The following is a 26143-nucleotide window of genomic DNA, read 5'->3' as shown; positions in this document are numbered from 1 at the left end:
TGAACTCCAGCCTTACATAAGCAGCACACAGACACAGCTGAGCTGCCTGCAGTGGGGCTGGGGGAAGAGCTGGGCTGGGGGTGCTCAGAGGTTGGCTTCTGCTGAATGTGCTCTTGCAGCCAAGAAGGCCAAGGGTGTCCTGGGGTGCCTGAGGAAGAGTGTGGCCAGCAGGGTGAGGGAGGTTCTCCTCCTCCTCCTCTGCCCTGCTGAGGCCACAGCTGCAGGCCTGGGGCCAGCTCTGGGCTCCCCAGCTCCAGAGGGGCAGGGAACTGCTGGGGAGAGCCCAGGGGAGGCTGCAGAGCTGCTGAGGGCCTGGAGCAGCTCTGGGAGCAGCAGCTGAGAGCCCTGGGGCTGAGAGCCTGGAGCAGAGCAGCCCCAGAGGGAGCTGAGCAATGCTCAGCAGGAGCTGAAGGAGCTGTGGGGGGCAGGAGGCTGGGGCCAGGCCCTGCTCAGGGGTGCCCAGGCAGGGGGCTGGGGCTGGCTGATCTGCTGAGGTCCCTTCCCAGCCCCCCCTGCTGTGGGGTGGCTAAGCCCTGCTGCTGCTCCAGGTTCTCTTTCAGGAGGTTGTCTCTTCCCTCCCTTGGAGTTCTGTGAGTTCCCTGAGCCTTCCCTGTCCCAGCACAGCACAGGTGGAGTCCCTGCTGAGTGGCTTCTGGCAGGGAGTGTGGGCTGCAACCTCCCCAAGGTAATCTCACTTCCCCTGCTTGTCTTTGCAGGATGCTGTGACCTCCAAGCCAGTAATCCAGTTCCAAGGAAGCCAAGGGGTAAGTGGCTCTGGGGGTGCTGTGGGAGGCTCCTGGCTGAGCTGTACAATGAATCTGAGGAGGCCTTTGTGCTGATCCCAGGGCAGGCAGTGCTGCTCCTAGGTGCAGATGTGGCCCAGGAAGCTTTCCAGGAAAGCTTTGCCCCCTCCTCGTGTTCAGATCCCACCCAAAGGAGGCTTCCTCACCCTGCTGGGGGCAGAGCAGCAGCCCCAGCAGGCTTTGCTGGTGGGGAAGTGCAGCTTTCTGGGGACAAGGAGGGAAGGTTCAGCCCTGGCAGAGCTGTGCTGGTGCCATGATCCAGGGCAGCCTTGCTGCTGTGTGAGCAGAGGCTGAGCCTGGGGCAGCTGGTGTGGGGCTGGCAGGCAGTGCTGGGAGGCTGCTCAGGTGCTCCTCACTCAGCAGCTGTGCAGGGCCTGGGAGCACCACCACTGCTTTCTGCTGCTCCCACTGGTGTGCCCCTGGCTGAGCTCCCCCAGGGTGTTCACAGGCACTTGAAAGGCTCTGCCCCAGCCTCAGCAGGTGATGTCCTGACAGAGCCATGCAGCTCCTCACTGAGCTCAGGCCCTTGGGTCCCTGTTGCTGTGCTTAGCTCTGCACAAGGAAGGGGAATGGAGCTCAGTTCCTCTCACTGCTCTGAGCTCAGTGCTGCAGGCTGGGATGTTGTGGTGGCACAGCAAAGCTCCCAGAGGCTGCAGAGCAGCAGGCAGGGAGGTCCAGCCCAGCCCTGCTTGCCTGTTGTACCTCCTGAGTGCAGCCTCACCCCACAGAAGGCAGCAGCAGAGATCTGATTGTGGCTGGGAAGAAGGAAAGTCCAAAGCTGCTCATCCTGGGGAGGTCAGGGGGCAGCAAGGTCCAGGTTGGGTTTTTCACTGTTTACAACTGCACTGCCCAGCAAGCTCAGCATGGAAGCCCAGATCAAAATCTGCAGCTGGAGTTTGGCAGAGGGAGGAGGAGAGCTGTGCAGGGTGAGTGATTGAGTGCTGGAGGAGAGCAAAGAGCTCTGCATGGCAGAAGGAGGCTCCAGAAGGCCCCAGATGCCTTCCCTGCCCTTTGGAGGGACCTGTGGGGCTCTGCCCTCCTGCAGCCTTCAGCCTGGAGGGAAGTGCAGCAGTCTGCATCACCACAGCTTCAGACAGGGCTGCCCTCAGCTGCTGTGCTCCCCCTGCAGAGGAGTTCTCAGGCCTGAGCTGTGGCAGTTCAGCAGCTTCAGAGGGGCAGCTCCTGCTGGCACTGAGCTCTGGGGCACTTGGCATGGACCCAGAACTGTTCAAGCTGGAAGAGGCCTTTGAGACTGAGTGCAGCCTGGTGCCAGCCTGTGTCCCACCTCAGCCCAGCCAGCAGCCCAGCACCAGCAGGGCATTACCTTGAGAGCTTGAGTAGCAAAGTGCTGTGCAGTTGGTGGGGGCAGAGCTGTGCAGGAGGGGCTGGAGCTGCTCCTCTTGGGTGAAGCCTGGGCAGAAATGGAGCTTCAGCTGGGCTGAGGCAGCAGAGGCCTGCTGGGGGAGCAGGGAAAGAGCTGAGCTGGGCAGGGGGAAACCCCCCAGGTGCTGAGTGCCTGGAGTTGAGTGCAGCTCTGCTGGGAGCAGAGCCTGAGCCTGAGCTGACTGAAACCAGGACATCTGCCCCTGGTTGCTGGGGTGAGCTCCTGCAGCTGTCCCCAGGGGAGGCTGAAGCTGCTGCTCAGTGAGCTGTGCACAGAGTTTCTGGAAAGCAAAAAACCAAAGTCAAACCACAAGGAGCCCCTCAGCACCCCCCCAGGAGGCACATCTGCACTCCAGGTATTTTTAGGTGTCTGTGGTTTCTGGTGTCATGCTCAGCACCAGAGCTAGGGCTGCCCCCCAGCAGCTGGCTGGTGTGGTGCTGGAGGAGCCTCCTGCTGCAGCTAAAAATACTTCCCAGATAAGGGCCAGGTTGCAGCTGGCTCCTGCCTCAGCTTCCAGCCTCTGCAGGAGCTGCCCAGCAGGGCCTGGATCGAGGCCTCCACGAGGGTGAAGCAGGAGCTGGAGTTATTTTGGTGTCTGAGTGTCTGAGCTGGGGACATCCTCTGGGCTTTGTCTTCCCAGCAGCAGCTGCTGCCTGGTTGCCTCTCCCTCGGTGCCCTCCTCCCGGCAGGGTGAGCCATGGGTGAGTGGTGCCAGCTGCAGAATGCCCACAGCCTGCTGCTGACACAGCTTGGTGCAGCCTCTCAGCCTGCTCAGGAAGCAGGAGATAACTCTGGGGGGTGGGTGGGGGCAGAGGGTGCTGGGGCAGATTAGGGCTCAAGGCCGCAGCAGGCGCTTGGCCGAGCAGATAACAGGGCAGGGCTGCTGGGTGCCCCCAGCTCTGCCCGGGGGGAACTTGCCCTCCACAGCTCTGGATGCCTTCATGGAATGCTTGGGAGGGACCTCTGGAGGGTTTCTGGCCTTCATGGAGCGTGGCTGGGCCCTGCTGCAGGCCTTCAGCACAGCTCACTCAGGCCTTGCCTGCCTCCTCCCAGAAGGTCTCTGTGGTCAGAGTGGCTCAGAGCTGCTGCCCCAGCCTGCTGCAAACCACCTAGAAAGCCTCAGTGCCAGCAGAGAGCCTCTCTGGAGCCTGGGTGTGTGGCTGCCCCAGGCTGGTTAGCAGGAGGGAGGATTTTGGGCCTAGATGTGGCAGTTTGGGTAAACACAAATCTGCATGGTGGAGCTGAAAATAGGTTGAAGCTGCTGCTGCTTGAGCCAGCTTCATGTGCAGCACTGGCGTGGGAGTGGGGCTGGGGCTGGGGCTGGACCCCCAGGGCAGAGGGGGAGCAGGGCAGTGGAGTCTGGGAGCACCCTTAGTGCTTGGGCAAGTCCTGAACCTAGCAGCAGTGTCAGCCCTGCTGAGCCCTGGAGTCTCCTCGTGGAATGAGAGCCTCTGGCCGGGGGGAGCCCTGCCTGTCCCTGCTGGGGCTGCCTGCTGGTCACTGATGCCCAAGGAGCCATCCTGCAGTGCTGGGAGTTGGATCCAAGCAGGGCCAGCAGGGCTGGGCCTGAATCTCCAGACCTGGGTCAGATTGCTAGAACAAGATGATGCTGGGCTGTGCTTTGGGAGGCAGCAAGCTGCCAGCTCAGATCTCTGCCCTGCTGCAGGCACTGCTGTGTCTGCAGCTGCCGTGCACAGCCGGCCCCCTCTGGCACCTTATCTGGGCCCCACACGGGGCAGCTCTTTGCTAAGCTGAAACCTCCAGGCAGCTCTTCGCTCCTCACACTCCCCTGGGCAGCAGTCCCAGAGCCTCAGGCTGCAGGGTGGCTCAGCCCAGGGTGCCTGCCAGAAGGGTGCCCCCGGTGCTGGAGTGCCCGAGGCGCCAACCTTCCCCTCCCGCCCGCAGCACATCGCCATCCCCAGGCCTGACCGACCCTCGGAAGTGAGGACCTTCACCTTCTACCTGTCCAACATCGGCAAGGACAGCCCCCAGGGCAGCTTTGACTGCATCCAGCAGTATGTCTCTAGGTGAGTGGGGCAGCAGAGGGCACCCAGCCCCTTGGCTTCCGCTGCTTACCTTCTCTCCTGTAGTCTGTGCCCTGCAAACCCCAGCGCGGCTCCGAGTCACAGCGAGGCACCGAAGGTCCTCTCCAGCCTCTCAGGCTCTGCCAGGGCTGGGGCTGAACCCTGGCCCTCAGCACCACAGCTCTGCCCCTTGGAAACCCCTCCAGGAATAGGCACTCAGCCACCCCCCTGGGCAGCCTGTGCCAGGCCTTCAGAACCCTCCCAGTGAAGTTTCTTCTGGTGTCCACCCTGAGCCTCCCCTGGGCAGCCTCAGGCCGCTTGCTCCGGCCCTGTCCCCCAGGCCCTGTTTGCATTCCTCTTGCAGCAATGGCAACATCCACCTGGACTGCCTGGGCAGCATCCAGGACAAGATCACCGTGTGTGCCACCGACGACTCCTACCAGAAGGCGAGGCAGAGCATGGCGCAGGCCGAGGAGGAGACGCGCAGCCGCAGCGCCATCGTCATCAAGCCCGGCGGCAGATACCTGGGTAGGGCAGGGGGCAGGGGCTGGGGGCAGGGGGCAGGGGCTGGGGGCAGGGGCTGGGGGCAGGGCCTGGGTAGGGCTGGGGGCAGGGGCTGGGGGCAGGGGGCAGGGGCTGGGGAGCAGATACCTGGGTAGGGCTGGGGGCAGGGGCTGGGGCAGGGGCTGGGGGCAGGGCCTGGGTAGGGCTGGGGGCAGGGGCTGGGGGCAGGGGCTGGGGGGCAGATACCTGGGTAGGGCAGGGGCTGGGGGCAGGGGCTGGGTAGGCCTGGGGGGTGCTGGGGGCAGGGGCTGGGGGGCAGTGCCTGGGGGGGCAGCACCAGGCTGGGGGGGGTGCACACCACCTCTGGGGTCACAGCCTGGCCTCTGCCTGGCCAGGAGAGGCTTGAGGAAGCAGCTGGTGGCTCCCTCTGGATGCCTGACCTGCCAGGGTGCTCCTCCGGTGCCTCCTTCCTGGCCTCCACCCTCGCCCTGGTCCCTGGGCTGGTCCCTGGGCTGGTCCCTGGGCTGGTCCCTGGGGGCTCTGTGGGCAGTGGTCACTCTCCTGGCGCCTGGGGACGCTGCTGCAGCAGCAGTTCCTGTGGGGTCAGCTCAGGTGGCCCTCGGTGGCTGTCACAGCGCTGGGGAGTGAGACCAGAACAGCATCGGGGGGGCAGGTAGCAGGGCCCTGTGCTGTGACAAGGGAGGGAAACAAAGCCATGGCAAACAGCTGTGGGCTCCAGCAGGAGCCTGCAGAGACCTGGCTTGGGGCTCAAGTCCCTGCATAACCCCAGGCTGGTCACAAACCAGGGCCACAAACATCAAGCAGGGCCCTGGGGGGTGTCTCCTGGGGGCAGCTCTGCCAGCCCCTGCTCAGAGGATGTCTGAGCCCGGTGGTGAGTGGCACAGTGCAGAGCTGCCCCTGACTCATTGTTCCATGGCCAAGTGCTCAGAGCTGAGAAGTCAGATAGCAATCAGGAAGGAAATTCATTGATTTCCTGTAGGCTGGGGGTGGTTTTGTTTAGCCTCTCTCTGAGAGCATTACAGTAAGGGGATGGAGCTGGGGAGCAGCTGAGGGAGAAGCTTCCTGGAAAGATGGAGCAGAGCCTGGGATGTCAGAGTGCTCCTGCAGGAAGATTCCCAGCTCTGGGCTGGGGCTGAGGCCTGGGGGGGCTGAGGCCTGGGGGGGCTGAGGCCTGGGGGGGCTGAGGCCTGGGGGAGCTGAGGCCTGGGGGGGCTGTGCTGTGCAGGTGAGCAGCCAGGGTTGAGAGACTGCTGCAAAGGGAAGGAGCTGGGCAAGGACAGTTCCCTGGTGGGCTGTGCAGGCTGGCAGTGCCAGCCCCAGCAGCATCAGCTGCTGGCTGCAGGGAGAGGCTTGGGGCTCACCTTGCCATCAGAGCCCCAGCTCAGCACTTCAGCCTCAGTGGAGCTGCTGCAGGCAGCTCAGATGTGGGAGAAATGCTATGAAATGTTGAAACTGGAGAGCAGCAGAGCAGGGGAGGTGGCCAGCAGCACCTGCAGGGCTGTGTGTGGGTAGCTGCCCTGTCAGCAGGGGCTGTGTGTTGCTCACACCCCAGCTCTGGGGCTGGGCAGCTCTGGGGCTGGGCAGCTCTGGGGCTGGGCAGCTCTGGCTGTTCAGGCTGCAGTCGTTTGAGGCACCTCCTGTTCTGCCTTCCCCTAGCTTCTGCTTTTGCTCTCGGTGCTCCTTTGGGCTCCACCTCAAGCAGAAATGGCCCAGGGTGGTATCTGCTGTCCCTGCCCTGCTGGAAGAGTTAAAGCAGGTCTGGGAAGCTGAGAGATCTTCTCTTGTCCCACTTCTGGCAGCCCAGTGCAGCTGAGCTCTGCCTGCTGGGGCTGCTGTGTGCCTGAGCTGTTGTTTTGCTGCCTCCTGCCCGGGCTGGGCTGGCTCCCAGCGGCCTGCTGCCTAAGGAGCAGGCAGGAAGTGGAGCCTGTTGTGCAATCTGCATGTCAGTGGCACAAGCATGCAGCCCAGCACAGTATCTGCAGATGACTCAGTTGCTTCCTAGCACTGCAGGTCTGCCCTGCTGGGAGCAGCCTCTGGAGCCCACAGTGACTGCTGGGTGCTGTTTGTCCTGCTGAAGGGCACTGTCTTGAACCAGGCTGATTATTGATTGCTTCTGCAGGGCTTAGACCTTGGACCCTGCACATTCATTCCTGTCCAGATGCTGGGTTTGCCTTTGGGAGCAGGAACCTGCCCCTGGCCCAAGCCCTGCAGCCCTTTGGTTTGTGCTGGGAGCGAGGTGGGACTCGGGCAGGACTCCGCTTCCAGCTGCTCCTCAGGAGTGGGAGAGGTGGATCCTTGCCTGATGCTGTCAGGAACCAGGAGCCACGCTGGGAAGGAGTGGAGGAAGCTGTTTCTGAGGGCTTGGGATGAGCTTTGTGCTCTCCTGTGTGTAGCTGTGGCTGGAGGAGGCTGTCCCACCAGAGCAGGCAGCACGCTGATGAATAGGCCGTGGGCCATGCTAGACCCTGCTCAGCTGGGCCTGCTCGGTGGGGGGAGGGGAGCTGGACCCAGCCCCATACAGTTGCCATTGTTCTGAAAGGAGAAACATCTGCTGGGGGAGAGCTTTTGCTGAGCTCAGCAGCAGGGAGCTGCTCCTGGACCACTTCTGGGCTCTCCACTCCATATTTTGTCTCCTCTCCGTAATAATGCAGAACTTCCCTCTCCCAGGGAGGGGAAGGAATGGTTAGCTGAGCTGTGGGGATTCATGGGCTGGGGAGAGCTGAAAAGCTGGCAGACAAAGAGGGCTTTATGTGGGGCCTGTGGCCAGCAGCGCTCAGGTTTCCAGGGCCCGGGGTTGCTGTTTACTCGCTCCGAGCCTGTCAGCAGCGATCAGGCTCAAGGGGCTCCGCTGCTTGTGTTTGTCCTTCCTTGTCACCCCCTGGCACTTCACACGCTCTGCTGCACTCCCTCTGCGTGCTGACAGCCCAGTGGCCTCTGCAGGGTGCCTGCTGCAGCTCTCTGCCCTCCTCTCCCCGCAGGCAAGAAGGTTCAGGTGCGGAAGCCTGCGCCGGGCGCCTCGGACGCGGTGCCCTCCCGGAAGCGCCCGACGCCGGTCAACCTGGCCAGTGCAATAAAGAGAGGCAACAGTGCCATATCCCAGAGACCCTTCAAGGACAGGGTTGTGCACTTACTGGCACTAAAGCCTTACAAGAAACCTGAACTTATTCTCAGACTGCAGAAGGATGGACTCTCTCAGCAGGACAAGGATTTGCTGGACAGCCTTCTGCAGCAGGTTTGTACCCTGAAGGGCAGCGTCCTCCCTGGGGTGAGTCTGGACCTGCCCTGTGTGCCTGAGCCCTGTGTGCCTGAGCCCAGCTCCAGGAGGGCAGTGCCCAGCAGCAGCTCAGCATCCACATTGCCCTCCTGCTAGAGGCAGCAGAAGCTGCTGCTGAGGACTCCTGGCTTTGGGCTGGGCAGCTGAGCTGCAGTGCAGCAGGTCAGTCCTCTAGAGGAGCACTGCTGGCTGGAGTTACCTGACAGAGGCTCTGCAGCTCTGAGGTGTTAGAGCCTCTGAACCTCTCTCTCCATTGACATGGACAGACAGGAGCCTGTTGAGTCACTTCAGAGGGACACTTTGTTAGCTGTGAGGAGAAGCCTCCAACAGAGGCTCCCCAGGCTGCTTGATTCCACAGAGTTGCTCTGGGTGGTAAAGACCTGGAAGGTCCTGGAATCCAGCCTGTAAACTGACCACTTTCATTGACATGGACACAAAGGAACCTCTTGAGGCACTCTGGGACTCCTCTGACAGAGGGTCTGCTCTCACCTACAGAGGGGGGGCTTGGAAGGTGAGGTTTCCATCTGACAGCCCTGTGTGCTGGGTTATTAACTCCTGGGATGCTTCAGCCTGAGAAACCTTCACTTGTGTCTCATCCCTGGGTGGTGGATGCAAAATCTTCCTACAAAATCCAGTGAGGCTGGGGAGCCCCTGGCACAGGCTGCCCAGGGAGGCTGTGGCTGCCCCCTCCCTGGAGGGGTTCAAGGCCAGGCTGGGTGAGGCCTTGAGCAGCCTGGGCTGGGGGGAGGGGTCCCTGCCCATGGCAGGGGCTTGGAGCTGGACAGTCTGTAAGGTCCCTTCCAGCCCAGCCCATTCTGTGCATCTCAGAATCTCTCCAGTTTGGTTACCAGGGGCAGGGAGCAGCAGGCACCCAGTGCAGAGCCAGTGCAGGTGAAACCCTGTCCCTCCCCACTCAGCCTTCCCCCTGGTGCTCAGCCCCATGCCCTCCCTGCTCAGAGGTGCAGCTGGGCAGGTGTGAAGATGCAGCAGCTCCCTGCAGAGCAGCAGATCCCTCCTGTGTCAGGGTGAGAGCTGGCTGCCAGCTGAAGCAGGCCTTGGCACTTGGCACCAGGCTGCTGCTGCCATTTTAGGAGCTGCAGCAAATACCTTTTATTGCTCTGAGGGCAAACACAGCCATGGGGATTTACTGAAGTGCTGCAGCTGCACTCTGCTGGCTGGGGGTTGTTTTCCTTCCCTCCTTTCCCTGGCTGCAGAGCAGGCAGTGAGGAGCTGCCTTGCCCACAGGCACAGGGCAGGTCATGCTGAAAATGGAGCTCTGGCTGGCACTGCTTGCTCCTTCCCTAGGTTTCCATCCTGGAGCCCTGCATTTCCTGGCAGTGCCAGAGCTCCTTGGAGCACCCTGTTGGATGCCATAAATAGATTTAACTCCAGGAGTGCTGCTGCTGAGCACTCTGCTGCCACTGCCCCCCCAAGTGCTAGCAGGCAGGGGAGGTGTTTGGCATGGCCATGGGCAGCTGCCTGGGCTGGATGCTGACTCTCTGACTGTAAATGTGTTGCTCATCAACTTAATCTCCCCTCCAGCCCTAGCTGGGTTCCCATCCACAGGCAGACACAGATAAGCTAAAAACTGCAGGCTGGGAGGGCTGCCTGGCTGAGCACAGCGAGGTGTGGGTCTCGTTGTGCTCTCCCTGCTCTCTCAGGACTCTCTGTTCCTGCTGCCCTTTTTGCCTCATTTTGCAAGGCTTCTATTCTGGGGAGGTTTGGGGTGGAGCTCTGCAGAGTCCCACACCAGCAGAGCAAGGAGGCAGCAGCCCTCAGCCTCTGAGCAGGGCAAAGCCAGGTGGTGGTGGAGCCCCGGCCCTGGGAGGCAGCAGGAGCAGGAGAGCCTCTGAGAGCTTCTCAAAGAGCAAACCTGGTTTGGCTTTTGTCTCCTGGGGCTGTTTACCAGGATCTCTGAGTGTAAAACACAGCTCAAATTCTCCTTGTGTTTTGGCTCAGGCTTTTGGAAAGCTGACAGAGCTGGAAGGGAAAACAAAGTGTTGGTCATGTAAGCTGATAACTGAGCTGCTCTTTTCCACCTATCAGGAGAGCTTTGCCTTGTCAGCTCTGCAGCCTTCTGCTGTTCAGTCCATTGGGGTTTAATGCTAGGCTGTGGTCTCCCTGAAGCAAACAAACTCAGCAGCATCTTCAGTGAATTCCAGAGGCCTCACTGCTTCCCTTGCCTTTGTGAGGCTCTCAGTGCTGTGTGGGCACCAGGAGCCCACAGGCAGGACATCTCCTGAGCCATGGAGAGCAGCATGGAACAGGTCCCCAGCACCTCCCAAACCTCTGGTGGCTCAGGTGCAACCCAGCAGCCAGGCTGAGCAGCTGAAGCAGGGATTTGGGCTCTGCAGGCTCTCAGCCTGGCTGCAGGTACAGCTTTTGCCCCCTCTGCTCCATCTGCCTTTTCCTTCCAAGCCTGCAGCACTCTGCAGTCCCCCAGGAAGGGCTGTGGGGGTTTGGGGCTGTGCTACCACCTCCTCAGATGTGTAACCAGCAGCCAGCAGTTAACCTTCCAGCTGAGCTGTGAGATAACTCTGGCCAAGCTGTTTCCATCCTGACACAGCCCTGCCGGACCCAGCAGCGTTTCCTACCTGTGCAGGCACCAGGCAGGGCTGGGGGGGAGGCTGCACAGCATGGGAGGGGCTCAGATGTCAGAGAGTTCCTCCTGCAAGGGCTGCCTGCAGCACAGCAGCAGGGTGCAGAGCTCTGCTGTGTGAACCCTGGGTTACAAGCTGGCAGTCACAGGTTTGGTTCTTGCCCTCAAGTAGTCCTCAGAAGTTGTCCTCTGTGAGGTGCAGCTGCTGCTGGTGGTGCACTGAGGGGCAGGGGCGATCTGCAGCCTTCCCTGGGCAGTGCCCCCCAGGCATTGCCTTCCCAGCTCCTGGGGAAGGCCTCTGTCTGCTGCCTGCCCTGCTGGCTCCTGCCTGAGAAGTTATCTGCAGGCAATTGTTAACTAAGCTGTGGCCACGAGAGCTGCCCTGTCAGCTCCAACTGCTCCTGAGCTGGGGCACAGGTGTGATAAGGGAGAGCTGCCTGTTCCCATCAGGCTTCATTTCCAGGTATTTCCATGAGCTGATCTTGTACCCTTCCAGACTATCCAAGCTGAATAATCTGCTTAGATATGCCTGGTTGCCCAGCAAACTGGATGTGCTTTGGAACCTCAAAGTCTGGCAGTGAGAAGGCAAAAGGCAAGGCCCAGTTGGAGTAAATCACCTAAATAATTAGGAGAGGAAGCTGAAAGCCTCTCCCTGCTCCCTCACCCCACAGCTGCTGCGGGGTGCTGAGGCTCTGCCTGCAGCTTCGACCTCCTTTGGTGGGAGTGAGATAAAGCAACCCCCACAGCTGGGGCTTTGCAACTGCCTTTTGTTTCAGGTGGCAAATCTGAGTGCCAAGGACAGCACTTTCACCCTGAAGGATTGTGTCTACAAGGAGGTGCAGAAGGACTGGCCTGGCTACTCAGAGGGGGACCAGCAGCTGCTGAAGAGGATCCTGGTCCGGTAATTACTGCCCCTGGAGCTGGGAGGCACTGGGCCAGGCCGAGCTGCTGTGCATCAGGGTCACTAAGTTGGCAGAGCTGTGGTCAGCTGAGCTGCCTGAGCACCGAGCAGGCCTGGTTGTCATCCAGGCAGCTGCAGAGGTTGGCTCCACTTGGCTGTCAAAGTGGATGCACTCTTCAGGGGGTCTTAGGTTGACTTCAGCTCATAGGAACAGCCAGGGGAGAAACCTGGGTGGGGAGCAAGAGCTGTTCCAGCTGGAAGCTGATCTGATGGTGGTTTGTTCCTGGCAAGCAGAGCATGATCCTCACTGTCCAGGGGCTACCTGTGCTGCTGCCCCTCCCTGCAGGCAGCCCCTGCAGAGCTGAGCTCATGGCTTGGTCCCATGGCTGAAGACCTCTTCCACCCACAGATGGATTTGCTTAGGTGGAGCTTTGGCTGGCAGGCAGCAGTGCACCTCCCAGGCTCCTGGGGGAGGATTCTGCTCTTGAGGGTACCTGGCTTGGCACAGGTTTTGTCCTGCAGCTGCCTTGTTTCTGAGGCTTACTTTCTTGCACTGCTGCTCAGGATGAGGTGGAGCCTGCTCTGTTGGAGCAGCTTCCACCCTTTGAAAGCACAATTGGCTTGGAGATGACTCTGTTAAACCAACAGAAACTTGCACTTGGAGCATTCTAAAGCAAACCCAACTGGTTTAAATGGCCTTGCTGGTGGGCTCTAATGAGATGGAAAAGTACAGCTGCCCTGCACTCCTGGGGCCTTTCACAGGCAGCACATCTCTGCCCATGGAAAGCCAGGGGGGGCTGCTTTTTCTTCTGGAATTGTGGCATTCAGTTATGTGGAGGCCTATAAATAGACCTTGGAAAGGATGTATTCAACTGTACAAACAAAGCCCTGCTCAGGCCAGTGCAGGTAATGAGGCTGCAAAATGGAAAAAGCAGGCAGGGGTGAGGGCAGGAGGAAGAGGCTGAGGGCAGGCCCCAGGCTTGGGCCTGGCAGTGCTGCCTGGATCCAGCCAATTGTTCAGGGTCCTCCTGGTCTGCAGGCCTGGCTGCCACTGGATGGTTCACTGGAGGCAGTAATCAGCACATCTGCAGCCCTTAGAGCCCTGGGAGGCAGTGCCCAGCTGGGGCTGGCTCTCTCTGTTCCTCAGGTTGTGATTTCCACCCTGCTGCTGCTTGAGAGTTGTCCTCTCTCACTCACTTGTCTGAGGTCCAGGATGAGCATCTCAGGAGATCTCAGCATCCCAGCACAGAGGGGGCTTGGCAGGGAGCTCTGCAGACAGAGCAGAGCAGCACAGCCTTGCATGGTGCAGCTCAAAGCTGTTCTTGGGAGGCTCTGAATGAAAGCCTGGTGGAATCCTGCCTTTCCTGGCCCCAGGGGGGCTGCTGCTGCTGCCCTTCCTGGAGCATGTTGGTTTAATGATGCTGAGGAGTGGGAGAAGTCATTCCTCAACGTCTGAGCTTGGGCTCCAGCTCCTGTGCAGTGTGCTTGCATCCTGAAGTCGATGGTAGCTGAGGCCAGCTCAGCAGAAACCACTCAGGAGTGCTCACTGAGCTGTGCCTCAGCCAGCAGCAAGGGGCTAGAACTAAACACAAACACCCTGAAGCTCAGTGCCAGCTCTGAGCCCTGGACTGCATGCCTGAGGCTGTCACTCCTTTGGTGCAATGCTCATGGCAGCTACTCAAGAGGAAAGAGGTAAAGCTGTCAGGAAGTTCCATCCTCGGCAGGGAATCCTCCCTGCACCCCCAGCCCCAGCAGAGGCCCTGCAGGGTGCTGCCTCCATTCACAGACAGCAGAAGCCCTGGGGCCAGGAGCCAGAAGCAGCTGCCATGGGCTGGTGGTTGATGGTTTCCTGTAGTAGTTTCTCCTTCCTGTATTTTGTCAGAGATGGAAACTGTCAGTGCCTGACCCAGCTGCTCCCAGGGCACCTTCAGGCAGTCAGCATGGCAGCCCCAGAGGCTCTTCTGGCCTGCAGGGAGGTTTGGAGTGGCATCAGTTGGCAGGCCCAGAGCTGAGCTGCCCTCAATTCTGTCTTGCAGGAAGCTCTGCCAGCCCCAGAACAGCAGTGGATTTCAAGGAGAAGCTCCTTCCCTGAGCCCACCAAAAGACAACCTGAACTCCAGCTCCCCTCCTCAGGTGGGTGGTTGGAGAGGGAGCAGCCAGGTCCCCCCTGGGGCTGCTCTGCTCCAGGCTCTCGGCCCCAGGGCTCTCAGCCTTTGCCCCTCCCAGAGCTGCTCCAGGCCCCTCAGCTGCTGCCCACTGGACTCTCTCCAGCAGTTCTCTGTCTCTTTGGACCTGGGGAGATCAGAGCTAGACCCAGTGCTGCAGATGTGGCCTCACTGGGGCAGAGCAGAGAAGGGGGAGACCCTCCCTTTGCCTTGCTGGCCACACTCCTGGTGCATCCAGCTGGATGCCTGTTGGAGTTGCAGGGCAGGGAGCTGCTGCTTTACTCACTGCTAATAACTGAGTGGCAGGAGGCAGTAATAAGCAGCTCCCAAACACAGCTGAGTTATTAAAAACCTTGACCTTTGGCAGCCTAATTGCTGTGCCAGATCAGGGGCAGGTTGGGCTGCTCTTGGGTTTGCTGGGGGTGCCAGCTCATGGAGCTGTCAGGAGGCTGTGGGGCCTGGTTTGCCACGGCAGTGCCCTGGGAAGGAGCAGCGCTGGTCCCGCTCCCCCTGGTGCCTCAGCAGCCGTTCCCTGCTGGGTTGTGCAATGCCAGCTCCCCCCTGCTCTGGGGCAGCCCAGACAAGTTGAGGATTTATCCTCCTCCTGCCAGTGGAATGTGTAATGCCTGCTTGTCTGGACAGACACCCCGAGGATTAGTGGCAAAGAGTATGAGCAGGGAACAGAAGTCAGGAGCTCTCTGCAGCGAGGAGCAGGCAGAGCTGCTGCTGAGACCCAGGGCCCTGCAGCCTGCCTGCCAGGGAGCTAAAGCCCAGCCCTGCTGTGGGCAGGTTCCTGGAGAACAAAGAATGATCCCTGCTGGTGCAGCTCATAGGGCACAGTGCTGCTGAGAGCCTGGCTTGGGCTTGCTTAACCTGACTCTGAAGCAGATCAGCTGCACTTTGGTGTCTCTCAGAGGATGGTTGAAGTTGGCAGCTCTTAGCCCTGCTCCTGCCCTGGAGAGGGACAGGGCAGGTGGGGAGGTTGCAGAGCAGGTTGAGCTGCCCTTGCCCCCATGAGCAGCTCCTGCTCCTCTTCAGAATTGCCCTAGCACTGCCACAGTGTCCTTGAGACTCCCCCCAAAGCCAGCAAAAAGAAATGAGAGCTGAGGAGAAAGAGCAAACTGGCAGCTCCCTGGCAAAGCCAAGCACCCAGCAGCCCTCCTGCAGCAGGCCAGCGTCCAGTGGGCAGCACATGGCAGCCCTGCCCGAGACACAAAGAAAACAACCAAACACCCAAAGCAAACAGCCAGGGCTGCCCTTTGTTTTCCTCTGGGCACTCAGTAACCTTTCCTCAGCGTTCCTGCAGCCCTGTGCTGCCAGGGCAGGCACCCAGCGCTGCGCCGAGGGCTGCCCAAGGGCAGCTTGGCTCAGCTGGGGCCAGCAGCAGTGGTTCTGACTCCATCCTGCTGGCTGGCAGATGGCTCCTTCACGGTGCCCCGGCCTCTCCTGCACCCTGGGAGCTGTGGGCACACCGGAGCTGCTTCAGGTGGCTGCTGCAGGGGGAGGGGGAAGTCTCCTGAAGTTCCTTCCAGCCTGCCTGTGATGCTGAGCTTCCAGAGCTCTCCCAGCAAGCCATGGCTGCAGAGCAGCTGCTGGGGCTTGCCTGGGAGAGCTTAGGATGCATCAGCCTCTGGAGGAGCGGGTGGGCCTGTGAGCTGGGGGGGGGTCGGTGCCGGCTCTCCGGGGGGGGGGGTCGGTGGCGGCTCTCCGGGCAGGGGGGTCGGTGGCGGCTCTCCCGGGGGGGGGGTGGGGGGGGGGTCGGTGCCGGCTCTCCGGGGCGGGGGGCGGTGGCGGCTCTCCGGGGGGGGGGGTCGGTGGCGGCTCTCCGGGCAGGGGGGTCGGTGGCGGCTCTCCCGGGGGGGGGGTGGGGGGGGGGTCGGTGCCGGCTCTCCGGGGCGGGGGGCGGTGGCGGCTCTCCGGGGGGGGGGGTCGGTGGCGGCTCTCCGGGCAGGGGGGTCGGTGGCGGCTCTCCCGGGGGGGGGGTGGGGGGGGGGTCGGTGCCGGCTCTCCGGGGCGGGGGGCGGTGGCGGCTCTCCGGGGGGGGGGGTCGGTGGCGGCTCTCCGGGCAGGGGGGTCGGTGGCGGCTCTCCCGGGGGGGGGGTGGGGGGGGGGTCGGTGCCGGCTCTCCGGGGCGGGGGGCGGTGCCGGCTCTCCGGGCAGGGGGGTCGGTGCCGGCTCTCCGGGCAGGGGGGTCGGTGGCGGCTCTCCGGGGGGGGGGGGCGGTGCCGGCTCTCCGGCGGGGGGGTCGGTGCCGGCTCTCCGGGGGGGGGGGTCGGTGGCGGCTCTCCGGGGCGGGGGGCGGTGCCGGCTCTCCGGGGGGGGGGTCGGTGCCGGCTCTCCGGGGGGGGGGGTCGGTGGCGGCTCTCCGGGGCGGGGGGCGGTGCCGGCTCTCCGGGGCGGGGGGCGGTGGCGGCTCTCCGGGCAGGGGGGGTCGGTGGCGGCTCTCCGGGCAGGGGGGGTCGGTGCCGGCTCTCCGGGGGGGGGGGGGGTCGGTGGCGGCTCTCGGGGGGGGCAGCGCTCCGCCCCGGGGCTGTCGCCGGTTCTCCGGTGCCGCAGCACCACCTAGCGGTAGCCTCCCGGAACTGCCCTCGGAGACCCTGAGATTATTTTCTGCTCCTTTCCCCCCCCAGAAACGATCCCAGCCCCTGGAGTTTATCGATCCCTTGGCCAACAAGAAGCCCAGGATCTCGCACCTGGCTCACAGAACTCCACCCACGTTCAACGGGAAGCTGAACTCCTCCAACGGGAAGGACGCTGCCGCCCCGGCGCTGCCGCCGCCGCTCCCGGAGGCCGTCGGCTCCGGCTCCAGCCTGCCGGTGCTGGAGCTGCCCAGGCCTCACGACCCCCTCTCAGATGTCAGCAACGACCTAGCTCACAACGGCAGAGACTGTGAGACCCCGGAGGCTGCTGACAGACTGAGCCATCCCTTGCCCACAGACTGTCCCCAGCCGAGCAAACACAACTGCAGCTCGCACCTCAAAAGCAAGAAGAAGTCCAAAAAGCACAAAGACAAAGAGAAGGAGAAGAAGGAGAAGAAAAGTGAAGAGAAGTGCAAAGAGGAGAAGCAGGACTGTGAAGTAATAAAAAATGCTGACTTAGTTAGTGTTCCCCAGGAGCAGGTCACAGGTAGGTGTGGGCTGAGAGGTCCTCCTGAGCCTGTGCTGAGATCTGGGTCCCAGCTGTGGGTGGTCTCCGCTTGACGCCTGAGGGGAGCAGTGGAGGCCACTTGCAGAGCCCCTGGGGTTAACAGAACCACAGGATCCCAGCACCTGGGGGGTTGGAAGGGACCTCTGGAGGTCATCCAGTCCCAGCCCCACTCCAGAGCAGGTTCCTCTAGAGCAGCTTGCCCAGGGTCACGATGGCCAGGTGGGTTTGGAAGCTCTCCAGAGGTGGAGACTCCACAACCTCTCTGGGCAGCCTGCTGCACCCTCGAGGAACTTCCTCCTCATGTTTAGATGGAACTTGCTCTGTTCCAGGTTGTGCCCTTTGCCCCTTGTCCTGCCACTGACAAAAGCCTGGCCCCATCCTCCTGTCACCCCCCTGAGGTATTGACCTGCCTGCAGCCCCCCCAGCCTGCAGCCCCCCCAGGCCTTCCCTGTGTAACCTCTGTGCTGCTGGAGCTGCCTCAGCCTGGGTCGAGTTTCTCCCTGGTGGATTCAGAGCTGCATTCATGTGGGGCTGGGGCTCCCAGAGCTGCTGGGGGTGCTGGGGAGGTGCTGAGTCTTGCATTGATTGGTGACTCAATAAGGAGCAGTTAGTGACAAAAGCTGTTCAGGAAGTCAGGGGGAGCCTGGTGACGAAGGCTGAGAGCAGGACACAACCAACTCCTTCAGGCTGGGGGAGCCTCCTTGTGTCCCCCCTTTGAGGGCTGACACAGCCATGACTCAGCTCTGGAGCTGTGATGAAGATGCTGTCCAGCAGCTCAGTGCTTGAGTCACTTTGCCTGCTCTGTGGAGCTGGAGGCTGTGGTGGCCAATCCAATCCCTTCCCTTGCCTGCTGCTTTCCTGGCCTTTGGGACACTTCTTGGGGCACTCCCCTGGGAATATCCCAGCCCCTTGTCAGGTTTGCTGCTGCACTCATCTGCTTCCCTTTGCCCCATTGCTGCTCTCACCTTGCTTGATGCCTGAAAAGCATCCGGGTTGGGCTCAGAAAGGAAGGAAACTTGAAGTGGGAACTCAGTTGTGGAGCTCCTGGCAAGGGAAGAGCTTTCCAGGGCAGTGAGGGTAACGTGCTGCCAGCTCTCAGCTGCCCCACAGCCTTTGCAGCACCTGCAGAAGGCTCTTTGGTTGCTCCCTGCTGATGCTCAGTGGCAGCCATGGCTCTGCTGCCTCTTCTGCTGCTTCTCCTTGGGCCCTGCCTCGGGAGGGGTCTTGCTGTGGATGCTGTTTCCCTCCCCATGCCTCAGGAGGTGCTGGACATGCAGGCAGCTTCCCTCTTGGTGCACATTTCTGCCAGGGCTCCTTGCAGCCACCCAAAGGTCCTGGATCCTTCCCCACTTCTGCTTTGTTTTCCAAACAGCTTTAATGAGTGGCTCTTGGTAATTAGTGGGAGCTGGGGCTGGTTCCTGCTGCTGCCCTGATGTGTGAGGGAAGAGCTGGACTCAGAGCAGTCATAAACAGGATGTGGTCAGCAGCTGCTTGGACCTTTCACAGCCAGCTGATCGAGCTTCTCCTGTGCCTTTCTTCACCAGGGCAGCATGGGGCTGATCCTGCTGCTTTTGTCTGCACCCAGAGCTGCCAGCCCCTCCCCAGGCCCCTTCCCCCGGGAAGGGTGGGCTCAGGAGGGGCCTTGGGGCCCTGCCTGCTGTCAGTAGGTGGCACTCACAGGCAAAGCAAAGCTCCTCTGCCGCTGCCTTCTCCCGCGGGATCTTCCTCACCCCTGCTCTGCCTCTGTCCTGCTGCTGCTCAGGGAAGGGTGGAAGCAGAGCTGCCTGCAGGAGGGGCTGAGCCTGGGGGGTCAGAGTCACACCAGGCTCTCTGCCATCCCTGCATTCTGCCTGGGGAGGCCTTTTCCTGCAAGTCAGAGAGAAAGAGGCTCCAGTGAGGAGTTGCTTTTCAGTGCCTGGGGTGCTCTGTGCCCCTCCAGTCTGGGGCAGTGGTGGTGCTGCAGGTGAGCTTGGAGGCTCTGCAGCTTTCCCTCTCAGCCCTGAGCCTTGCTCTGGTGGCCCTTGAGCCTCACAGAGCAGAGAGACTTGGATTCATCTGTGGGGTGGGTGAGGAAGAGGCTGTGTGCCTCAGCCCTGCTTGCTGTCCCCTCTGGGAGCCTGGGGCACCAAGGGCAGCAGCATGAGGGTGGAGTATTACCAGGAGGAGTGGCAGGGTCAGGGGGAAGGTCTGCACCTTGCTGGGCCCTGTGCTGCTGGCAGACAAATGCCAGAGCAGCCTTGAAGCCCCAAGCACCTTGCTGTGAATCTCTCCTCTCTGCCAGCTGGCAGCCAGGCAGAAGCCCTTCTGGAGGCTGTGGGGTTTGCAGAGAGCCCTGAACTGCTCAGGCCATCTCTAACCAGGCTTTTGCTTCTTCCAGGTGTAAATGGAACATGCAATAACTCCAGTGCCCCAGCAGCAGCCTCAGAAACACCAGATTATTTATTGTGAGTATGCCTCCTGCTTGCTGCCTGGCTTGGGGTCATCTCTCAGGCTGGAGATCAGTGCTGGGGGTTTGTGCTGCTGCTTGATAGAGCTTTGGCTTCAGAACACAAAGCAGCAGAATCAGTGCAGCTGGGCAGAGAGGTCCTGAGGCTGAACCTGCTACCAGGTCTGCTCCCCTCCTCCTCCTCCTGCAGCCCAAGGTTGTCTTCTACACCAACTGTTCAGTGCTGCAAGACTCATTGCACACCTCCAGGGCCTGGGGAGGGTTGCAGCTTGGGAAGGGATCTGCTGCAGTGTTCTGAAGGACAGGGCCAGGGAGGAAGCTGAGAGGTTGGCTCAGTCCTCCCCTCTGCAGGTCCAAGGTCACCCCCAGGAGCCAGGGAAGTGCTGCTGGGGAGGCTGTAACCCCTGGGTGAGGATGTGAGGTTGTTCCACCTCAGATGCCCCTGAGGTTAATCAAAACAACCTCCTGTCTGCTGAGGCACAGAAATCGCTCTGCACAGAGCCCAGAGCTGTTCCACAGCCCTGAGACAGGGCAGCAGTGTGGCTGGGGGGGCAGCCTGGGCTCCCAGTGCCATCAGGTCTGCTCTGGCTGTGCCCTGGGCGCTGGGAGGGGACAGGAGGAGATCTCCATCCAGGCTTGGCTCTGCAGGGGCAGTCACTGGAGTTGGCTGGAGGGTGTGGAGGGCTCTGGGGTGGGTACAGAGCTGTGGCTTGCTGGGCTGGATGGCCTCACCAAGCACTGCTGCCCCTTGGCATCTCAGAGGAATGTGGCTGGCTGGGGGGCATTTTGCAGCAGATGTGCTGAGCCCTCCTGTGGACAGACTGCAGCTCCCTGGCCCCTCTGCAGAGAGATCCTGGGGGGCTCTGGCTCACCTTCTGCTGCCATCTGCCTGCTCTGGTGGGCAGCTCCTTACATCCTGAGAGCTGTAGCTGCTGTTTGGAGCACAGGGACATAGCTCTCATACCAGTGAGGACAACTCCCTCACCCCACAGCAGCCTGTCCTGTGGGGGTGCTGATCTGTGCTGACCCCCAGCAGGAGCTCAGCCCCTGAGGGCTGGAGGGTTAGAGTCAGCTCCTGCAGGCTGGGTGGGCAGGGGGAAGCTTCTCCCTCCCCTGGGTACCTGATTTAGCTCTTCCCTGCTCCCACACGGAGCTGGCACTGCTGCAGGCACTGAGGTGGCAAACCCAGAGCCATCAGCTGCAAAGAAAGAGGCAGAGGGCTGCTGCTGGGCTCGGGCTCCCCTTGGGGACCCTCAGGGGCTGGTGGAGGTGTGCCTGGAGCGCTGGGGGTGGCTCCTCCTGGCGTGCCCAGTGCCTGCCCTGCGGCCTCCTGGCGCCGGCAGCGTCCTGTCCCCGGGGCTGGCACCGGCACAGGACTCCACGTTCCGTGGGGCAGCAGTGTCTGAGCGTCCTCAGCCGCTCCCAGGCCTCGCCGCGCCTGCCCGTGCCAGGCTATCTGGCAGAGATAGGGCAGCGTGGGAGCCAGCCGTGCCCCCCGGGCCCCGCTGCCAGCTGCCGACCCCCGCCCCGCCGCCCGGCAACCCCTCCCGCCCCGGCCGGGCCCCGAGGCCGACCCCTGCCTGTTCCCCGCAGGAAGTACGCAGCCATCTCCTCCTCGGAGCAGCGGCAGAGCTACAAGAACGACTTCAACGCCGAGTACAGCGAATACCGCGACCTGCATGCGCGCATCGAGCGCGTCACCCGCCGCTTCACGCAGCTGGATGCGCAGCTGCGCCAGCTGCTGCAGGGCTCCGACGAGTACAAGGTGCGGCTGCCCCCTGCCCGGCCTGCCCCCTCCCCGCCTCCTGCCCGGGCTGCCCCCCGGCCTCTGCCCGGCCTGCCCCCTGCCCGGCCTGCCCCCGGCCCCTGCCCGGCCTGCCCCCTGCCCGGGCTGCCCCCCGGCCCGGCCTGCCCCCCGCCCCCCCGCCCGGGCTGCCCCCTCCCCGCCCCCCCGCCCGGGCTGCCCCCCGCCCCCGGCCCGGGCTGCCCCCCGCCTCCTGCCCGGGCTGTCCCCCACCCGGGCTGCCCCCTGCCCCCCGCCCCCTGCCCGGGCCGCCGCGCCCCGGGGCTGGGCTGGCGCAGAACCTCCTGCCCGGTGCTCCGCGGCCGGCTGCCTGCTCCGGGGCTCCCCAGCCCCAGCACACATCATGGGACTTGCTGACAGGGGGAGGCCTCGCTCGGACAATTGGAGTCCTTGGCCAAAAGCTGCTGGCAGCTATTAGCGCAGCCCAGGCAGAGCGCTGGGAGCTGCACATGTGGGAGTGCATCGGGGCTGGGAGGGAGGCAGCGAGCGCAGGGTCAGCGCCGCTGGGGGGCTTTGATCCCAGGAATGCTGCAGCGATTGCTCTGTCAGGGCGATCCTGAGAGCTTTAACTGCTGATTATCTCCAGAGAGCCTTGCTGAGGGCAATCAGCAGAGAGCTGTTCCAGAGCAGCTCTTCTGAGTGCTGTTGTCTGCCTCAAACGTCCTTCCCCCTCCTCTCGGGGGGCTCAGGGACTCCTCACTAAGTTATTTTGATGTCTGGGGGGAAAAAAAGTTTGTTGGAGCTGCCGAGGAAATGGCAGCTGGCCTGGCACCCAGGGGGCCTGGCACCCAGGGGGCCTGGCACAGGTAGTGCTCACCGGGCCTGACCCCTCCAGGGCCCTCAGCACCGGAGTGGAGAGGCTGAGGCTGGCTGCAGCCATCAGCTGCGCCCGGGGGAGCTGGGAGGGTGCAGGTCTGGGTTGAGATGTGGAGGAAGTGCAAACACTGAGCAGTGGCAAATGCCTGCTGCAGGAGGGCAGAGGGCTTCTGGCTCTCTGGAGAATAAGAAGCTGTTCTCCTCCTTTCAGACCATCCATGATCAAATCCTGCAGGAGTACCGGAAGATCAAAAAGGTGAGGCCGGAGCCGCCGCAGGAAGCCTTCCCGGGAGGGGCCCTGCCGAGGTGGAGCCCTGCCAAGGGGCACAGCAGCCTCTGGGGCGGCCAGGCAGATCCCTGCTCAGCTGGAGTTTCTCCCAGACGTGATCCCTGCTGCTCAGGAAGGGTCTGGGGGGAGCTGGGGCTGGTCCTGAGGCCCTGGGGAGCGTTCAGCTGTGGTGGTGCCCTGCTGAGAGTGAGAGGTGCTCAGTCACTGCCTTTGAGCCAGCAGGGAGGGCACAGCTTGGGGCTCAGAGGCTGAGTGGCAGCAGGGTCCTGCCTGGGCTCTGCTTTGGGTACAGGATGCATCCTTTGGGTGCAGAGTTCCCTGTGGGGCCCAGCATGGCCCTGTGGTGCCTGGGACACTCAGTGCTGTACACCAGGGGGTGTGGAGCAGCAGCTGCTGGCTGCAGGAGCTCCTGCTGGAGCTGGCAGAGGTGGCAGTGCCAAGGCAGGCAGGAGCAGGCACACACCACAGGTGCCTTTGCCTCTGGAATCTGCAAATCCAGCTCTGAGCCCTGCTGCCCAGGAGGGATTCAGGAGCTGTCTGGAGAGGCTCCCTGCCTGTGCCAGAGCTGCCAGGCTCCCAGGGGAGTGGGCAGAGGGCAGTGCCTGCTGGAAGCTGCTGTGTGTGACCCAACTGCTCCACGCTGGTGCTCAGTGCTGAGGCTCCTGGGGCTGGGTGCTGGTGGCAGGGGGGGATTGTTCTTTGCCTCCTTTGAGCAGAGCAGGGGAGGGCTGCTGTGCTCTCCTCTGAGCCTCCCCTGGGTTCAGTGTGGGTGGCAGCAGGGTCTGAACCACTGCATTCTCTTTTCTCCTTGCAGACTAACCCCAACTACAGCCAAGAGAAGAATCGCTGTGAATACCTCCACAACAAACTGGCCCACATCAAAAAACTGATAGCAGAGTATGACCAGCAGCAGTTCTAGCTGGCACTGCCCCAGCCTGAGGAGGGCAAAGCAAAACCAACCCAACACCAACCAAACAAGGTCACCTGGATGTTATGTTCCCTTTTGTACACCTGGATCCCTTCAGAGATGAGAGTTGATCCTCCTGGGTGAAGGACTCGAGGACATTGGCTCTGCCCTGGCTGGGTGGCAGTGCCCAGCACCACCCTCTGCAGCCTCAGCCTCTGGATCTTGGAATGTAACAGGAGAAGCAAACCTGCAGGTTGGCAGCCAGCCTGTGACACTGAGGGGAACCTTGCCTGGGGTGACCAAAGCTCCCAAAGGCTGAGAAGCAGTTTCCATGGAGGCCAAGCTGGGCCTGAGGTGTGGCTGGGGCCACTGGGTTACAAATTGCCCTTCAGGTGGGAGCTGGAATGCTGCTGGGTTACCTCCCCTGGCACCTGTGACTGTTCAGATGCAAGCTGCCTGCTCCACAGCCTGCAGATCCTCCACCAGCTCCCCACAGCTCCTTGCTCCTGCTGCTGTCACCCCCAGGGTGTGCTTCTTGAGCTGGCTGTGTCCCAGGAGGGGGAGGGATCTCCCCTTGTGCAGTGCAGGGCTGGGTCCTCCATGGTTTGCTAACCCCAAGCCCCCCCCCAAGCCCCCAGGTCTTTCTCTTTCCCTGCTTTTTGAGTCTGGAAGCAGCAGGAGGAGGTTCTGCAGTGGCCTCTTCAGCAGGCAGGGTCCCTTCTGGTGGAGCTGCCCCCCTGGGGCTGGGGGCAGGCAGCCCTGGCTGGCCTCTGATCCCTTCCCAGCAAGGCAGCTCCTGCTTCCCTCGGCCCTGGGGAGCTTCCCTGCTCTGGTTGTGCACCAAAGGCTTGCAGACAAAAGCAGCTTCTCCCCTTCCCCTGCCTCCCTCTCTGCTCTCAGCCCCAGTGCCCCCAGACCCTTGGCCAGTCTCACACCTGCAGTGCTGCTGCAGCTCACTGGGTGCCCACCCAGACTCCTACCTGTGCTGGAGGTTTCTCTTCCTCTCCTGCTTTTGGTTTTGGTTCTTACCTTTTCCTTCCTGGTTTTTGCTGCTCCCCTCCCCCCCCCCCAGGGGTTTGCTTTTGTTTTCCCTCCTGCTGTGGGCTTGGTTTTGTTTCCCTCCTGGTTTTGTCCTCTTGGGTTTTTCCCTCCTGCTTTTTGCTCTTGTCTGTTTGGGTTTTTCCTCCCCCTCCCCTCCCCCCTCCCCTTGCTGTTGGTTTCTTCTGCTGTCAGCTTTGGGGAATTCTTTTCTCTCCTTTCTGTTGCTTTGGGTTTTTTTTCTTTCTCTTTGGTGGTTTGGGTTTTTTTCACCTGTTGTTTTTTTCCCCCTCCTGGTTTGTTGCTCTGTTGTTTTCCTCTCCCCCTCCCCCCCAGCTTTGTCTTTCCCCCCTGGTTTGCTGTTTTCTGTGGGGTTTTGTTTGCTTGCTGTTTTTCCTCCTGGTTTCAGTTTGGCTTTTTCCCCTCCTGTGGTTTTTCCCCTCCTGGTTTTTTCTTGCTTTGTTTTTCCCTTATGGTATTTTTCCCCCTCCTGGTTTTTGTTTTGTTTGGGTTTTGTTTCTCTCTTTTTTTCCTCACTCAGTGTTTCCAAAGCAGCAGCAGCAGCAGCAGCTCCTCACTCCCAGAGCAGGCAGCTGAGCGTGAGAGCAGCAAGGTGCAGCTTTCCCATGTGGGTCACTTCCACCCTGGGCTTTATCTCCCAGCTCTGCGCTGCCTTTGGGTTGGGTTTTGTTGTGGCTTTGGGGTTTGGGGTTTTTGTTGTTGGTTGTTTTGTTTTTCCTTTCCTTTGGCCTCGAAGGGAACTCTTCAGAGTATGGCCAGGGTGTGAGCAATGCCAGGAAGCACAAAGGTGTCCTTTAGCTCTGCTGATTCTCTCTCCCATTTCAGCCCTGCCAGCCAGGATCTGACTCCTTCCCACTTCCGCCTATCTCCCAGTCAGGGATTCCTTTCCCCTGGCATCTCCTGCCCTTGGAGGTTGCTCTGAAGTCTTTTCACCATGGGCAGAGTTAAGGAGGGGAGCAGCTCCTTCACCAGTGCTGCTCTTTCTCCCCTGCCCCCTCCCCACAGTGGGGCTCCATCTGCACAAGAACAAAAGGAGCCAAAGCAGCAGCCCCAGCAGCTCTGCTCAGCCAGCCTGGGTCACTGCTGTGCTGTCTCCCTGCAGTGTCTCTGCCCTCTGCCTTACACCCAGAGCTCAGCAGGGCTCTGCCCTCCCCCTCAAACCACAGCCCACAGATGCCCAAAGGGACACTGCTGAGCTGGTGACCCTCTGGCTATGGGCCACCAGTTGCCACTGCACAGCCCCCTTCTGCTGGCCTGCAGAACCCAAAGCTGCTCAAAGTGGAGCAGGGGAAGAGAAGCGATGGCCAAGTGCTCTGCAGGGTAGGACCCTCACTGGGGAAGCCCCAAGCAGCATCCTGGGGCCTGTGGAGCACTGCAGGCCCAGCTCCTCTCCAGAGAGGTGGCTGCAGCTCAGAGAGCAGTTTCTCACCACCTGCCTCCGGTGCTGCTGCGTGGCAGGGAGTGCTGGAGGGCTCAGGGGGGCAGAGGCAAGGAGCTGCTGTCCAGAGAGCTTTGGCCTCCTGCTCGGTGCAGGAGCTCAGGTGGTGGCTGGTGCCTTGCTCCTGCTCTGCTGCACCAGGGTGGGTTGGGTGGAGCTGCTGGGAGGGAGCTTTGGGCTGCCTGGAGGAACCAGGACCTGCTGTGAGCTTTGTCACTGCAAACCCAGCTGGTGGCAGCCCCCCGGCAGCAGGCACAGAGCTGCTGGGCAGTGCCTGGGCCACAGGTGGCAGGGGGGGCAGCAGCTCCAGGCTGAGGAAGTCCCTCCATGGAAACTGCTGAGCCTGGCTGGCTGGGAGGGGGATTTTTGTTGCTTGGGGGGGCGGGGGGGGGGGGGGGGGGGGGCACAGAGATGGATCTCAGCCTTTATACATCTGCTATAAGATATTTTTGCAAACAGAGTTGTATACAAAGATGTATTGTGTACATTTCCTGTATATTCTGCAGCCTGGAGAGTTTGAATATAAAAGAGAGAAAAAAAAAACCAAACCCTGAAAATATTT

The 26143-nt window shown here is 61.6% G+C and overlaps 1 protein-coding gene across 1 annotated transcript in view; it reads left to right on the top strand.

The window, feature by feature from the left end:
* The window catches only part of ELL (elongation factor for RNA polymerase II), a 48187-nt gene extending 23198 nt beyond the window's left edge, over window positions 1-24989 (top strand). The window contains exons 2-12 of the mRNA XM_068164853.1: window positions 717-764; window positions 4093-4214; window positions 4576-4739; window positions 7715-7968; window positions 11386-11510; window positions 13547-13643; window positions 16306-16801; window positions 19200-19266; window positions 20862-21033; window positions 22100-22144; window positions 22992-24989. Of these exons, the coding sequence (XP_068020954.1) occupies window positions 717-764; window positions 4093-4214; window positions 4576-4739; window positions 7715-7968; window positions 11386-11510; window positions 13547-13643; window positions 16306-16801; window positions 19200-19266; window positions 20862-21033; window positions 22100-22144; window positions 22992-23096 (1695 nt within the window). The 3' untranslated portion in view covers window positions 23097-24989. The remainder of the gene's footprint in view (window positions 1-716; window positions 765-4092; window positions 4215-4575; window positions 4740-7714; window positions 7969-11385; window positions 11511-13546; window positions 13644-16305; window positions 16802-19199; window positions 19267-20861; window positions 21034-22099; window positions 22145-22991) is intronic.
* The last annotated feature ends 1154 nt before the right edge of the window (window positions 24990-26143 follow it).

This window comes from Melanerpes formicivorus, unplaced genomic scaffold, assembly GCF_026170545.1.
Source record: "Melanerpes formicivorus ecotype bairdi unplaced genomic scaffold, bMelFor1.0.p_v2 SCAF_83, whole genome shotgun sequence".
Lineage (NCBI taxonomy): Eukaryota > Metazoa > Chordata > Aves > Piciformes > Picidae > Melanerpes > Melanerpes formicivorus.
The sequence above is the reverse complement of the archived record's forward strand: the minus strand, read 5'-3'. Positions and strand labels throughout refer to the sequence as shown.